At 31.0% G+C, this 15,859-nt stretch overlaps 1 protein-coding gene across 1 annotated transcript; it reads right to left on the reverse strand.

Annotated features, from left to right (window-relative positions):
* Window positions 1-531: 531 nt before the first annotated feature.
* Window positions 532-13,970, reverse strand: LOC132757289 (hemicentin-1-like). The gene is made up of 8 exons (XM_060748537.1): window positions 13,646-13,970; window positions 8,155-8,460; window positions 4,013-4,336; window positions 2,316-2,633; window positions 2,035-2,160; window positions 1,775-1,802; window positions 1,413-1,462; window positions 532-1,097 (listed from the first exon to the last, which is right to left on the reverse strand). Exons 1-4 carry the CDS (start codon window positions 13,968-13,970, stop codon window positions 2,413-2,415), a joined length of 1,176 nt encoding a protein of 391 aa, XP_060604520.1. The 3' UTR covers window positions 532-1,097; window positions 1,413-1,462; window positions 1,775-1,802; window positions 2,035-2,160; window positions 2,316-2,412.
* Between the last annotated feature and the right edge of the window lie 1,889 nt (window positions 13,971-15,859).

A 15,859-nucleotide genomic window follows, 5' to 3' on the forward strand; every position in this document is an offset into this window, starting at 1 on the left:
GTTTCCCGGGTTAAAATCCTGTTTTTAAAAGTTATTACATTTTTTTTTTAAATAAAAATTTAAATAGAAAAATTTAAAAAATTTAATTTTTCCCTCCCCCGGAAAGGATTTTTTTTCAAAAATTTAACCCGTGAATTGTTTACAAAAAAAGAATAATAAAAATTTTACCCAAAAAATAATTTTCAAGGAATTTTTTTGGGTTTACTTTATTATTTAATTTTTTAAAATGTCTTGATTAAAAAAACAATGTTGCTTTTTGCTAATATTTTTATTGAATTTTTTTTTTAAAAAATTTGGGTTTCCTTTTTTTTAATCAAAATTATTTTTTTGATTAGAAAAGTATGCAAAGAAAAAAAAAATTTTTTTTTAAACAAAAATATTTGTTTGTGAACGGTACAAAATTTTTTTAAAAAATTCGAAAAAAGTTAATTGAAAAATAAATACATGTAAAAAAATGTTTTAAATTTTTTTTTTTTTTTTTGAAAACGGTTTAAAATTTTTATTTAAAATGGATTTTTAACAGAGATGACACATGTTCGAACTCATACGAAAAATAAATTAGACAAGTATCCTGACCATGTTTGATGACAATTGAGTCAAATTGTGACCAATAGAATGTTAAAAGGGTTTTTGGATATTTCGATGGTGGTGTTGTGACCTAGTTTTTGACTTCATGTGACCCAAGCTGTTAAGCCATCTCTTTTACACACATTTCACACTTTCAGGGGTATCAATAAAACTACAAAATGTTTCTTAACGTATTAGATTTGTCAAACTATTGACGCCGAAAATCATTAATTAAACAAAACTAAAAAAGAATGATCACCAATTAAAACTAGGTTTCCTCAATAAGATAACCCATTTCTTTTGATTTCCTTTTTTAAATTATCATTATTATTGTTTCTTTTAGCAGCCATGCAAAATTGGCAAAGGAACAATTTTTGGGCTATCATAACAAACCCTTATGAACTCATTTCTTAACAAAGCTTATAACATATTATTGTGTATAAACTAGTGGTGATCTCAGGGAAGATAAAATTAAACGGAAATTTAATATAAATGGAAATGTATAGCTTACTTGTTTGCATCCGTTAAACCTGTATGGATAAAAATGGACAAAAATCAATTATCGATTTTCCAATAGAATGTACAGAATGCTTTAACCACAATTGGGTTTATTGTACTGTAGTACTTACAAAATGTTTCAATATTTAGAAATCTTGTATGTTTTCAAACACAGTTGATGTATCTTTACAATGCAAGGTTATTGAAAACTTAGCGAATATAATGTTGTCAAATATTGCAATTCATAAATTCAGCAATTGATAACTGATCCATTTTCTTATTATATCAATAACATATAAAATGATCGGTAGTTCACTTAATGTTTTATAAAGTTTTTCAAGTCTTACCATGCAGGTCTTCATATTGTACATTCGATGTTGAATCCAACTGAGATGGTCTTTGAAATATAAATGAATAACCACAGGATTGTTTACCATGATATTAAATAAAGTACTAAATATATATTCAAGTGAGTTGAAATTAAAATAAAATATATACGAAAATACCTTTTAAATATCTTTAAAGACTAGAAAAACAAGATGTTATGTGTATATCGTTACATTTTCAATAAGAACTATCTAAACAATATTCTGAATATTTGCATAAAATATAAACATGTAAATCAATTCATAGCCATCTAAATAAATAAATCTTTGAAAATATATTTGTATATGAGCCGTGTTTAACGCTTTAACATAAATATACTTACGATTCATATAAATTTTGCATAGCTTGTTCTGTTGAGAAGAAAATACATATTTTATTAAAGATGTCAAACATATATTTAAATTAAAAAATGTCTCAATAAATATTTATATTATACGGTATATCGTGAACAAATCAATGTATATAGACAGAAATTCGTTCTATGGTTTTTACTATTAACATACCAAACTGATACGAAACATGTTAAACACAAAAACACACAAACTTGCTGACTCTGTAATGTATTATACATATAAAGTGTACCTTTTGCCGTTTTTCTTTTCTTCCATATGAAAATCCCGATGCAAATAGTGGAACCAATTAGTACGACTGAAATTATCACAGCCGCTATAACCCCAGTTCTATTATCTTGTTTGTCACCCTCAAATTCTAGAATGTAAATTTATCATTTAAGTTTCCAAAGTAACACAATGAATTTAGATTTATTTCGGTTTATATCATCTTTTAGAGCACGTATGCACTTTAAAGGCTTTTATAAAAATTAAACGTTTTATTTTGAATGTTCAACCAAACATGTGTGTTACCTGTTTCTTTTGCAACATCAAATGTAGTTGCTAAAACAACATGTTCAGATCCTCCTTTTGAATTAACAGAAAATATTCGAGCAGTATATTTTCCTGGTCAAAGACCCGTTATATTTACAGTATAGAAAGTACTGTTAACTCTATATTTACTGTCTATCTCGCTAACATTAAAAATATTTGTCCATGTTTCTGTACCCACAATCGATGTTTGTATAATAAAAGATTGTTGAAGTCCTCCATTGAAATCTTTTTGCCACATAAATTTCAGTATGTTATTTTCCGACAGGAACTGTAAAAATTTAGGTGGCAATGGTGGACCTGAAAAATTGAAATATATATCCAGTTCCGGCATTTATTAAAACAAATATCTAAACAAATCAGACCAATACTATTTTGGAATCAAAGAAAATTCTATCAAAACACCGAAGTATATGACAGTTATTTTTATGTGGCTCCAATACTATGAAGTTCGACTTTAAGATAAAGGCCTCAAAAGGTGCCCATTTTTCAATATTTGAGGTGAAAGCGTGCATCTGCCCCTAGCGTTTTAAACATATAACAATTATTTGTTTGAATATTTCTAAACATCAATTTGAAAATAATATCTACAAGAAGTGCTGCCTTTATATCAATTAAATAATGATGGCATTTATATCAAACGATTCAGCTTTGTGGGATTTGCACGAGAGCCAAATAGTGTCAACAACTTTTTCATAGCTCATAATTGTGAGATTCTAAGTCGAAATGAAGAAATAAAACTTGATTGGGATACATTGGTCTAATAATCAGAAGAGTTTTAAATTACGAGATTAAAATATCGGTAACAAGCAATAATATCTATACGTATGTCAAGAGCTTGTACAATAAACACATGTAGTTTTTATACTCGAAATAGAGGCTCTTGTGATAGGCTTTCCTAAAACCTGTAAATACTTTATCCTGGGCTCGGGACAATCTTATAACGACAAGTTGAAATGATTTATTTAGACTCTGTTTCGGTGAAAAAGAAATATTTCCCTATTCATTATTTTGAAGCAAACAATTATGTATCTGATAAAGATAATTTTACCAAGTACTCAACTATAATAAAAAGAGATACGTTAATGTTTTGTGTTATAAGGTAACAAGAATATTCATAAGAGATACGAGAAACCGATATATCACTACGAGATATTACGTCGGTTTTAAAGGATAAAATAAACCCAGAAATTGAAATTACAATCTATTTTGCTTAAAAGGTATAAAACGATATCCTATGAAACATTTTTATAAAACTTATCATCAGTAAAATTATATTGGATCCATTTTCATATGGTCGATTCTGAGAAAATTTGTAACAGAATATCCCTGTTATTTCACAAATATGAATATTGCTTAAATTGTCTGAGGCGTAATTGTTTTTCCTAGCAGATAGTCTTTTTCACGTCTGGAAGACACTCTTGAAGAAAATACGACTAACTTTATCTTAATTTATAAGACGACTATGTGTAAACAACGAGATGAACAGCATATATATTAATACACATTTAATTATAAATAGAAAAAATGAATGGAAAATGATATAGTTCGGTTAAAAAGTTGCATGGCCTAGGCAGTGCAACCTGTAGGCAAATTGAATGTAAGAAACTCTACATATGAAAATATTTAGGACTTCATGGTAAATGTTAATGTTTGTAAATAAAATCAAATCTGCCTACCTTCTGCTATCACATAAACAAACGCCTGTGTTGTATCAACAACATTTGTAATTTTGAATGAATAATTTCCAAAATCTTCTTCCTTTGTATCATTCAACGTGAGATATATGACATTTCCTTGTAATGTGACATCTTTTCCATAAAATTTTGTCTTTACAGACTCATCCATAACAGGAAACATATCACTAGAAATAGACTGACCATCATATCTTGTAATTTCTATATTGTCAAGTACAGGATTGCTGTTAATCGGGATTTCAATATGTATTGTGTCTCCTGTTGAACCAGTAAATCGAAGATCATCTTTAAGTATCTTTGGGTATACTGTAATTAATTATATATAAGATAATATGCATCATTAACACCGGAATATGAAAACTATTGAGGAATTGTTCAGCAATAATTGTAAGTGAAAGCACCAATATATCTTAATATATAATTATATACATGTATATCTTAATATATAATTATACAAATTTTCGTGTTTAATGCAAACAATCATCGAACCTCTTGAGGCTAGTATTAAATCATATAAAAAATTATTAATGATCGTGCAAGTAACGTAAAGAACAACTATAAAATAATGTATTTTGGTTAAAGCTTAAAAATTCAACAAAATGTTTCCCTTAATATTGTTTTTTACAAAGTACGGAATAAACTGTATCAAAATATAAGAAAATTATTGCAAATGTGATCAATTTGAAAATTATACCTTGATAGACAATGTCAATGGGATGGGCCAGGGCCAAAGCTTTATAAAAACTGACGAAATAATGCCGGTCTAAAAAGGAAGAACTATCTTCTGCTAATACCTGTTCTGAGCAATTTCTTTTTGATAAATAAGACATAAAATCCTAGTGTGCGGAGAAAAGAAATGTTAAAGGACAGTCCCACGGGCAATATAAAATATAAAAAAACTCACCCTGGCCACTAGGCTTTAAGAACACCCGAGCTAGGTAAAAATGAAAATTTTGTGTGTTTGAGCCTAATCATGGATGGAAGTGGAAAGTGAAAAGTACCACTCTCAAACACACCCGCCTCACATTTGATAGGATAAGCAGAATTTACAATAAAACTAAAACTCCGCGAGTCGGATGTGTCGCCTTGTGAACAATATAGTTTAGGAGAAATGGCCAGGACAAAAATAAAATTTGAAAATGAACAATTGGCAATAACTCAAACATAAGAAATGCAGAGCAGTAGTTTCTGTGCACTGCCCTTCTTATCAATAAGATCTATTATCCTATTAAGTTTCAAGTCAAAAGCTTTTAAATTTATGAGAAATGGCCTGGACAAAAATAAAGTATGAAAATTAACAAAGGGCAATAATTCAAAAAATAAGAAATGCACAGTACAGGTTCTTGGGCACTGCACTTCTTCTTAATGACATCTATCATCCTATGAAGTTTCATGTCCATATATACTTTAGGAGAAATGGCCCAGACAAAAATAAAGTATGAAAACTAACAAAGGGCAATAACTCAAAAAATAAGAGATGCAGAGTACCAGTTCTTGGGCACTGCACTTTTTCTTAAGGAGATCTATCATCCTATGAAGTTTCAAGTCCATAGATTTTATACTAAAGGAGAAATGGCCCGGACAAAAATAAAGTATGAAAATTAACAAAGGGCAATAACTCAAAAAATTAGAAGTGCAGAGTACCGGTTATTGTGCACTGTACTTCGGGTCATTATAAGAAGCATGTATACCTAGTTTGAACTCAATCCGACGTATAATGACTGACTTATGCTCCAGACAAGCTTAAGGGGACGCCGACACCGACGCCGAGGACGACAACGACGCCGCCAACAAAAGTAACCCCTATATGTCGCCTTTTTCAAGGCGACACAAAAATGAGTTGATGTTTATGTGTACCGTTATATAAACAACTGCGATCACTGATCACATAGGTTGCCTCATGGTAGCGATTGCATGCTGTAGCAACTGTGTAGCAGTTGGCACAGAAATCGTTTACTGGGAAAATGCGTAATTTATTCAAAGACCATAACTCGGCAAAAAATCATTAAAACAAAAAATCCGTGTAATATTTGCAATTTCTTGAGCAACCGATCAATTCTGTAGAGTTCCAACGAAATTGCTTTAATGGTAAAGAGCAGTAGTCCGGACAAAATTTAAAAATTAAAAAAAGATAAGAGCGAAAACTCAAAACAAAAATCAATGCACCCAGAAATGTTAGTGAGATGCACAACTAGACATGGAATTGATCATTAATGTACAGTTTTGATGAAATTGCACCAGTAGTGTCTGAGGAGTTGTCCAGGCAAGCTTCTTTGTAGCTGGCAACTCAAAAACTGGGGCATTTTTTACTTTTATTAAAATCAAACAAATAAAAGATTTAAACAAATCTTTAAGAGGAAATTACGTAGAGAGAAAAAGTCGATTTTTCTGTTATTAAAACTTAAAAAGGTAATTTGACTTTGACTGTTATTTGTGTAAAATCAGTGAAAGATGAGTTTAAAATGAGAAAAGTGAACGACCTTGGTCACTATAGTCTGTCCTACCAAATTTGAATATTCAATTTTTTTATTAAAGATAATAGGAAAATCATTTAAATTAATGTCATGATAACCCTGACGTCATTATCTCTAGGCATGTTTTTCCTTTCTGTTTAAATAGTCAGAAATATGGTCAAAATGTTAAAATAATATTTTCTCCGTTGACTTGCGTTGTAACCTGACGTGACATCCTTTTCAAAAATGACGGCGCCCATACGTCATTTTCGGTTCGTCTCTCATTAGCGTGAAATGTACTCGGTATTTTTAAAAAAAAATATTCTTATTTACTAAATGATCAATATCGAAAGGTTATCATTAAAATGAAAAGTGAGACCAAAATAAGACAATTAAACTAGCAAACCATTGTTAAAAATAATTAAAATCATTTGAAGTGAATCCAGAAACCGCTTTATAAATTCTAACATAGAAAAGATTAATATTTGTTTGTTTGTTGGATTGGGTTTTACGTCACATCGACACAGTATAGGTCATATTGCGAGGTTCCAGCTTTACAGGTGGAGGAAGACCTAAGGTGCCCTTCCGTGCATTATTTCAGGCACGAACGGGCACCTGTGTAGAACAACCGACGTCCCGTAAGCTAGTTGGATAGCTTGCACATGAAAGAATCCAAAGTCCCTGTCGGGATTCGAACCCACAGCGGTGAGGGGCAAGTGGTTTAAAGTCAACGACCTTAACCACTCGGCCACGGACGCTAGCTCGAGCAACCAAACATACAGATTTAACCTTCAGTCTCACAATTTAATTTATAAAATGTCCAGAAATACCAGTGTTTTGATATTATTAAGTATAAGTTTCAATTGATGCGTTCAATAAGGGACAATAATTTTCTTTTATGTAGACTCAAGGTAATACATATTATATTATTATGAAAGGGCGAACGAACCAAAGAAAACAACACCGAGTGACATCATCAATAATTTTAGCATTCCTAAAATCTGAAAATATTCAGTGAATAGCTATTTTTTAGGCAGGAGAATCAATTAAAGAAGAGACCTAGTTTTACAGAATTTGAAGACATAAATAAAGAGAATATATGTAAGGAAATGATTTCTGAGAAAAATATAAAAATTGTTTACAAACATAAGGTCAAAACGAAGTTTATCTGTGAACTAATGACGGAAGTATTGTACTGTCATAGATTCATAGATTCATGTTATCAAGTGATAGACAATATATTGAAGTAAATGAATACTTTCAGCCAATATGTAAATTTTAAATGTCACTTCTTTATGAAAATGTTTTACTAATTTAAATTTATTACTCTTCATATAAAAATTGAAGAATAATACGGTACTTTGATTTTGGTGATATCCCTATACATATAAACTTCAGTATGTTTCTTCGTTACTTTAAGGACTAACGTCATTGTGAAAATTCTGAAAATGGAATTTGGAAATCTGTTCTTTTTGCTTATTACCCTTAAAATAAGAATAAGTATTAAGTACAAATATAAGTGGTTTGGGAGGTTCAACATGTGTTTCTGTGGACCCTCCCCGTTATATGCCTCACACATACAAAAACATTTCTAAAACTATGTTCGTATGAATTATGTATTATGTATGTATAACGATAGTTTAAAAGGCTTTAATGATTTAATGAGTTTACCTTGTACAATGATCTTTCTTGTACCACTTTGGTCAAGTATTCCCGATAGGTCTGATATTCCATTGTTTAATGTACATGTGTATGTCCCTGTATCGTCAAGTCGGAGTGATTTAAAATAAAAAGAGCTATACCTCTCTGTATGATCTACAGCTGTATTGTTATTTGGTATTGCAACATTGTTCCAGCTTTGAATTAAGCTTGTGTAGATGTAACTTGATGGTACACCATGGCCGTTACAGTATAATGTAAGACTTTCTCCTTCTTTTACACTTGTCCTTGACAGACTGATATTTACATCAGGGGCATCTGTATTAACGAAAGTAATGAATATCATAAACATGTATGGTTTACAGTAATAATGTTTTTCCGAATACATGATAGTCCAAATCAGATACGCTCCTATGTGTCATATGATATGACTTGTTGTCGACAAAACTATTATGGTACTCAGCAGTTATCGGAAATGAAAGGACGAACAGATTCGCTATATTAAGATTCGCTATATAAAAACATTTCGCCAAAATTGATAACAAACACATACAACGATAAACATCTGGTAGATAGGTTTTCTTATTTTGACGTAGATTTTATAATCATAATCATAGATAATTGTAAGAATAGTGATTATTTGTCTTTATAATGAATATGGAAAGTTATGAAGTAAAATTCAAGAATAAGTTTTATTCAATTGAAATTAAAGAGTGAATTTTGTGTTTACATTGTAAAGTACTGTGTCGCTATGAGAATGTGAAAGTGGCGTTGCATTTTTTCGTATACATAAAAGTTTACAACCTTTATCTTATCTGAACAGGTGAAGCACACGTTTTTTGTAGAAGCGAATATAATACAAGCTAAGAAATAGAATTTGAAATGGCGCAAAGGCAAAGTTAGTAAAGTCAATCGCATGCCGTGCGACTTACATTTTATCATGAGTTTTTTTCCTTTTTCTTTCCCTACATTTTTAGATTTTGCATTAGATGCAAATGAAGTGGAATATAAAGGTTGCTTTGTTTCAATATCATACAATTCAAATTAACCGGTTATAATTTTTTTACATCATGTGTAGTATGTAGTAGTCATAGAACTTGTACATTGCACGAGTATTTCGTGCCAATTTACAAAATGTAACTACTTTTGAAACGCTTAGTGTAAATGTATGCAATCTGTTTAGTTTTCAGTATAATGTTGTACCAACTAGTTAGATATGGCTTCATTGAAAACAAAAGAAAAATTGAAATGACAATTAAATAGAAAATAACAAAACACTTAATATCTTTACAAACAAAAATACAACATATTCTTATTTGATTATAAATAATACAGGAAGAAATGCGAAAAAACTACAATCCCTACCTGGCTGCATTGATATTAAACTAGACAATCTTACTTACTGCATTACGTAAAGTGTGTTTGTAAATTGGGTTTTTTTTATATTGCAAGCATAGTAAACGCAACTGGATAACTGTTTTACCCCGTTAAAGTGGAAATGAAATCATTAAATATTTTTTCATACAGGCACAGTAAGTATATTTATTTGAAATATAGTTCGCATTAATCAGCATTTCTTTACAGAAATGTATCGGTCCAAACAACATTTTATAGAGATTAAGGATTACAGTGTATTCTTTTTATTTTTATTATCTCTTTCAAGCTCTTTAATTATTACTAACAATATTATAGTTGTTCCAGTACAATTTCGTCTTGTCTGTTTAAATCTTCCTATTGTAAATAACATATTCTATTAGTTCAACGTAGAAATCATATTTATTGTCAACAAACAGCGCCTGTAATAGCCCAAGTACGTTTTATACAAGTAGGGAAATAATCACATAATAAATATTTTTTAAATCTCTGTTTCCGAAACAGGCAATTCGGTTATTTATTCTTCTGAAAATATGTCAAGGATAACGACGATAGAAATCCTAAGTTTGTCATCAATATCGAAATAAACGACCAAGAGAGTAGACATAAGTATGCTGTTTTATATAACAAGACGATAATTGCATTAAAACGACGAGCAAAAAGGGTATAATCTTGGAAATGAAGGAAAATCAGAAGAACCTATAACTTAACTATATTTACGCGGGTAATAATTCGTGTTTTTTTGTGACACGATGCTTTACAAATAGCGTACAGCACAACAGGCAGCATATGCAAAAAACATAATACCTACATTGAGCACATGATGGTATACCGAGAAAGAGTTAAGAAAATATGATTTAAACTCGAATGTTTCTTCACAAATACTGCTTAATATGGTACAATTTATATTATTTTACCTCAGATAACAATGAATGTCTAATTTCTTTCATTTACATTAAATGAAAATGAGTTTTCAGTATATTTTGGAATTGTATTTCAATAATTGCACCAAAAAGCTTTTATAAGTTAGTGCACTGCAAGTAGTAGGTTTCAGCGCTTCGGGATGTCATTTCAAACTCAATGTTTCGGATTGGGCATAAATTCCAAAAAGGTTACCTACATTACACATTAACGACATTGTACATGTGTAGCTTAGTGTGCGGAACAAACAAATTATCTTAGTGGATGTTACACTATCGCATTTGACAGTCCTACGCTTACAAGTGTAAATGTTTAAAAATATAAAATTATACGTGACACATACGAAAACATACGCACGCAAACTGAATTTGCTTGGATACTGTTTCTTAAAGTTTTCATGAATGGATGATTTTTCAACGAAGGTGTATTATTGCTTGCTAGCGTGCGTGTGTGTGTGTATGTGTGTGTGCGTGTGTGTTTGTGTGTGTGCGTGTGTGTGTGTGTGTGTGTGTGTGTGTGTGTGTGTGTGTGTGGGTGTGTGAGTGCGTGCGTGTGCGTGTGTCATATCTGGATTGAAAACACCACACTAAAATTGTATTTCACAAAATGTTAATTTTGCAATAGCATGTAACAGGAATTGCCATAGACTTATAACTGGCGACAGTGCTCTCGGATTTATAAAACACGTTTTTTAAAGAGCATTTCTTTTACAGACCCGTGCTTCCAAATTCATCCAATGAACACATAGATATGTTGAATTTATGAAAAAGAAATGAACAGTCACTATTGTACTAATTGTATAATAGTACCCACAATGCAAATAAAGATGCCCAGGTACAGTTAGAGAACTTAAGAGACCTGTTAAAATATTGTATATACTATGATAATTTTACATCTTTAAATATACAAATTTTCGATGGCTCGGCGCAATACTGGTCTAACTGCTATTTTTGAAAATGTTCAGGAGAGACAAAAAACTGATTTTATTCAAAAATACTAGATATTAGAAAACATTTTTTTGCTATGTTAACATTAATTATAATAAGAAATAATGCATTTATATATTTTTTATTAAAATGTTAGAAATTGTGTATTTTAGAGTAAAGAGTGTGATTTGCACATGTTGACACTATGTTGTTATTGTATTGCTGGAGATGATAGTGTAAAGTTTGTATATAACTTTACTTGATTAAAGAGAGTGATACAGTAGTAGGTACATAATTTAAAAATAAAACGCCCTAAAAAAACACCTGAAATTGTTCATTGTGTTACAGGCTAAGTTTGATTTGACAGTGAGACAATGTACAGTCTACCCCCTTACCCCATCTTAAGCAGAACACATGATATTAATATGAACAAAGTGTAAAATTAAGAATTAGGAAATCTTAGCATATGATTAAACAAAGGTCAAACTAAAAAAAAATAGAGGGGATCAGAGGTTATGAATCCATTAGTGTAACACTTGTTATTTTCCATTTCAAATGTGTGCATGAGAAACATACAGTATGTCTTTTACTACATTGTACAAAAATGATAGTTCCAACTGCAATTTATGTTATCAAATAATACAGTATGAGTATGATGTAATGACTTCAAAGACAAAATAAATGTTAAATTGTGACACTAAATTATTATTTTTTTTTTTTCAAGATTTTTCGTTTACAGTTACTTGTACAATCATGATATACAATTGGCTAATATTTCGCGATTAATACAAAGCACTGATGGAGGCAAATAATTTGTAGTGTTTTCATGAATTCTCACATTCTTTATAACACATTTCAATGGGATATGCATATTATTCTGTACCTGGAAACGAAACATTTAAGGTCTAACTCAAGCATTTTTGAGGAAAAGTGATATATTTGACATCGCAATAAGAGACCAACTCAAGTTAGACCTATATTGCACAGACGAAATTGAACTACCTGAGATAGTCTTTTATTTTATATGTAAATAAAAAGGCAAAAAGCATAAATTACCCTAAAATTTTCACAGAATGTGTATTTGACCTTACATTATCAAAATATGTAAAAAAGTGATTTTTGATAAAAATGTCACTTAGACCAGTTTTGCGCTGAGCCATCGCAATGTAGTATGTATAGTAAAACTGTTTAATTCTTAATTGATGTACGCCTAATGCTTTTTTATATGGGGGATGTTGGGGTAAGGGAAGACTAAATGCTTAATATTATATTGATCATGCTCTTGACCGTCTAAATATTTGTTTGTATTTTTATTGATATACAAAATTTCTCATATAATAGACTGTGTTCTACAGGTTATACTTATTGAAATATAATTGCGCACCAAATGCGTTTATTGAATAACATTTGTCCAGCGCTTGTCTACTGCATTGCTATTATTTATATGCTATTATTTATATCACAACGCAACTTTCTATAAAGGTCGTCATATGACTGCGACTGCATTAATTAATGAACACTTAGGGTGCCCTGCAGTGCGTACACCATAGAAGAACCACAAACCTTATAGATCAAACTTATTAAAAAATAGAAATTATGTTAAGTCAGACGTAGCCAGTGGAGAGAGATTTGAAGTCATGATTTTTAAGGCTTAACCTCAGTAGGAGACGAAAATATCATGGCGAAAGTGTTTTAAGAATGTAAAAATCAAATGTTTTGAAATGATTGGTCGATAAGTTGGCAAAAATCTTGCCTAGCGCGGACGTGTTATGTGTTCTACGTCAACGCAAAACAATCGTTCGCATAAGCCATCGCTTTATGATATCGCAACTAGATTGTATGCGTCCACCTATGTCGGTGCTGTATTGCATGCAAAACTGATGTTGTCGAATTTGAATGCAGATTGTACTTCGGAGAACTTGAGATGTTTTATGAACCATCATGTGACTGCGAATGTTTAAAAATAGACAATAACCGCTGGGTAGGAAATGGGATATTAAATAACTCGAAATGTTATAAGAAAACACATTAGCCTTAATTGTAAATGACATGTATTTTAAAAAACAATCTACCTTTAGAACTTTTAATAAGGAGACCACTCATTATTTGGGATTCATTTTAAGTAGGACTTTGGATTTCAATAAAATAAGTACAACTGGAAGCACATTGGATTAAAATATTGAATATCCGTGAATTTAAACCCCAAATCGAAATACGATTTTAAAAGTTCTGGAAGTAAAACCCTATTTAATCATGTTTTTTTAAATAAACTAAAAGCTTACATTGAACAACGATTTTTATAGTTGACTCTGCAGACTTTGAGAAATGTGATTTTGCTGTATTGGTACTAATGCATTTGTAATCTCCAGCATTCTCTCTTAACACAGTGTTTAGTTGAAGCACACGTGAAGACGTAGTAGCAGAGGAACTTGTATGTTTCGTCCATTTATAAGAACAACCAGGATAACAATCTGAAGTACATTCAATTTTTTCATCTTTATCCCCTTCTGTTACAGTGTGAGGTGATCTTTTGCTGAGAACTGCTGAATCTGGTCCATCTAAAACGTGTAGTTGAAAAATATGACATAGATAATTTGTGAAAATCATGTTTACTTAAATAGGTCCATCTGAATAATGTTAATCATTATTTAACAATAAACACTAGTTTAATAAGTCATATTGATGTTGTTTACTGAAACAAGTTTAAGCGGAAAATGTTTGCTTTTAGCATTAAACAAGTATTAAACATATTTTTGTATCAAATAGTAAACATACATTTGGCTGATATTTCATGAACTGTGTCTATCCAAAATAAGGCTAACACAATTGTTAGAAGTATCAAAGTACAAAACCATAACATTATCATCCAGGCCACTTGGTGACAAAAGTTTTGTAAAGGATTAATTTTATCTATTGAGAAATGAAGGAAATTGTTTACGCCTAGCCACCTGTTTAAATTAAAAATGTAATATCGTTTTTCACAAACGTGGTTAAAATTTATTACAGCCTTGAGAGTTCTTTCTATAAAACTTCTTTTATTATGCGCTTTTATGTTTATTGTACTTACTTATATGCGCTTATAATGTTTATGAATACACAGGGGAGGAAGTGTTACACGAAGGATGAAGTTCTTACATGTATGATAACTTGTTTGGAGTTCTTATGATAACTGTCACGGAGTTCCTGGAAAACGTTACGGATTTCAGTGGAAAACTTCTCTATATACTTAGAGAACTCATGTAAAAAATGGTCATTTTTACCTTTAAATGGGGAGTTTGAGGTGCTAAATTAAACTTTGATAATTAAGCTTGCCCTACATATTGTATAATATTTCAGAAAAACCTTTTAGTCCATTTTTCATCGCCTTTTTTAAAAAAAAAAAATCTACTAGTTCTGAGTAAAATTTCCAAATTACTTGTCATTAGTACATATTGACCTTTTTATTTGTGATCTTCTTCGTTGCTATACATAAATACATAATTGTTATGCATAGTTATGATCACAAATGAAAAAGTCAGTATGTACGAATGAGCAAGTAATTTGGAACTTTTATTAAAAACTACCAGATTTATTTTTAAAAGACGATGGAAAATTGACTAAAAGGTTTTTTTTAGGTCACTGGAGCTAAAAATAGAAAAACCTTGTTAACACCCTAGCGGTCACATTTTTGCATCAATCATCATCAAACTTGGTCAGGATGCTTATCTATTTGATAGCTCGGATGAGTTCGAACATAGGTCATCTCGGATGAAAAACTAGGTCATAAGAGCTAAAAATAGGAAAACTTTGTTAAAACTCCAGCGGTCACAATTTTGCCTCAATCATCATCAAACTTGGTCAGGATGTTTGTCTACGTGATAGCTTGGATGAGTTCGAACATGGGTCATCTCGGATGAAAAACTAGGTCACGGGAGCTAAAAATAGAAAAATCTTGTTAACCCTCTAGTGGCTACTGTTTTGATCCAAATATCCTGTAAATTGGTCTGAAAGTTTGTTTTGATGATTTCTAAGTCAAGTTCGAACATGGGTCATCTTGAATGAAAAACTAGGTCACACCGCCCAAATATTGAAAAACCTTGTTAACATTCTAGTGGTCACATTTTCGACTTAATTATCATCAAACTTGGTCAGGATGCTTGTCTAGGTAATTGCTCGGATGAGTTCGAAATCGCATGTGAAACTAGGTCACCGGAGCTAATAATAGAAAAATCTTGTTAACGCTGTAGTTGCTACTGTTTTGATCCAAGTATCCTGGAAATTGGTCTAAAAGTTTGTTTTGATGATTTTTAGGTCAAGTTTGAATATGGGTCACCTGGGTAAAAAACTAGGTCACACTGCTCAAATATGGATAATCCTTGTTAATACTGTAGTGGTCACATTTTTGACTCACCTGTCATGAGACTTGGTCAGAATGCTTGTCTAGGTAATTGTTTGGATGAGTTTGATGGGTCAGGTGAGCGATCTAGGGCCATCATGGCCCTCTTGTTTATAATTCA

This window comes from Ruditapes philippinarum, unplaced genomic scaffold, assembly GCF_026571515.1.
Source record: "Ruditapes philippinarum isolate M1 unplaced genomic scaffold, ASM2657151v2 ctg4619_1_1_1_1, whole genome shotgun sequence".
Classification (NCBI taxonomy): domain Eukaryota; kingdom Metazoa; phylum Mollusca; class Bivalvia; order Venerida; family Veneridae; genus Ruditapes; species Ruditapes philippinarum.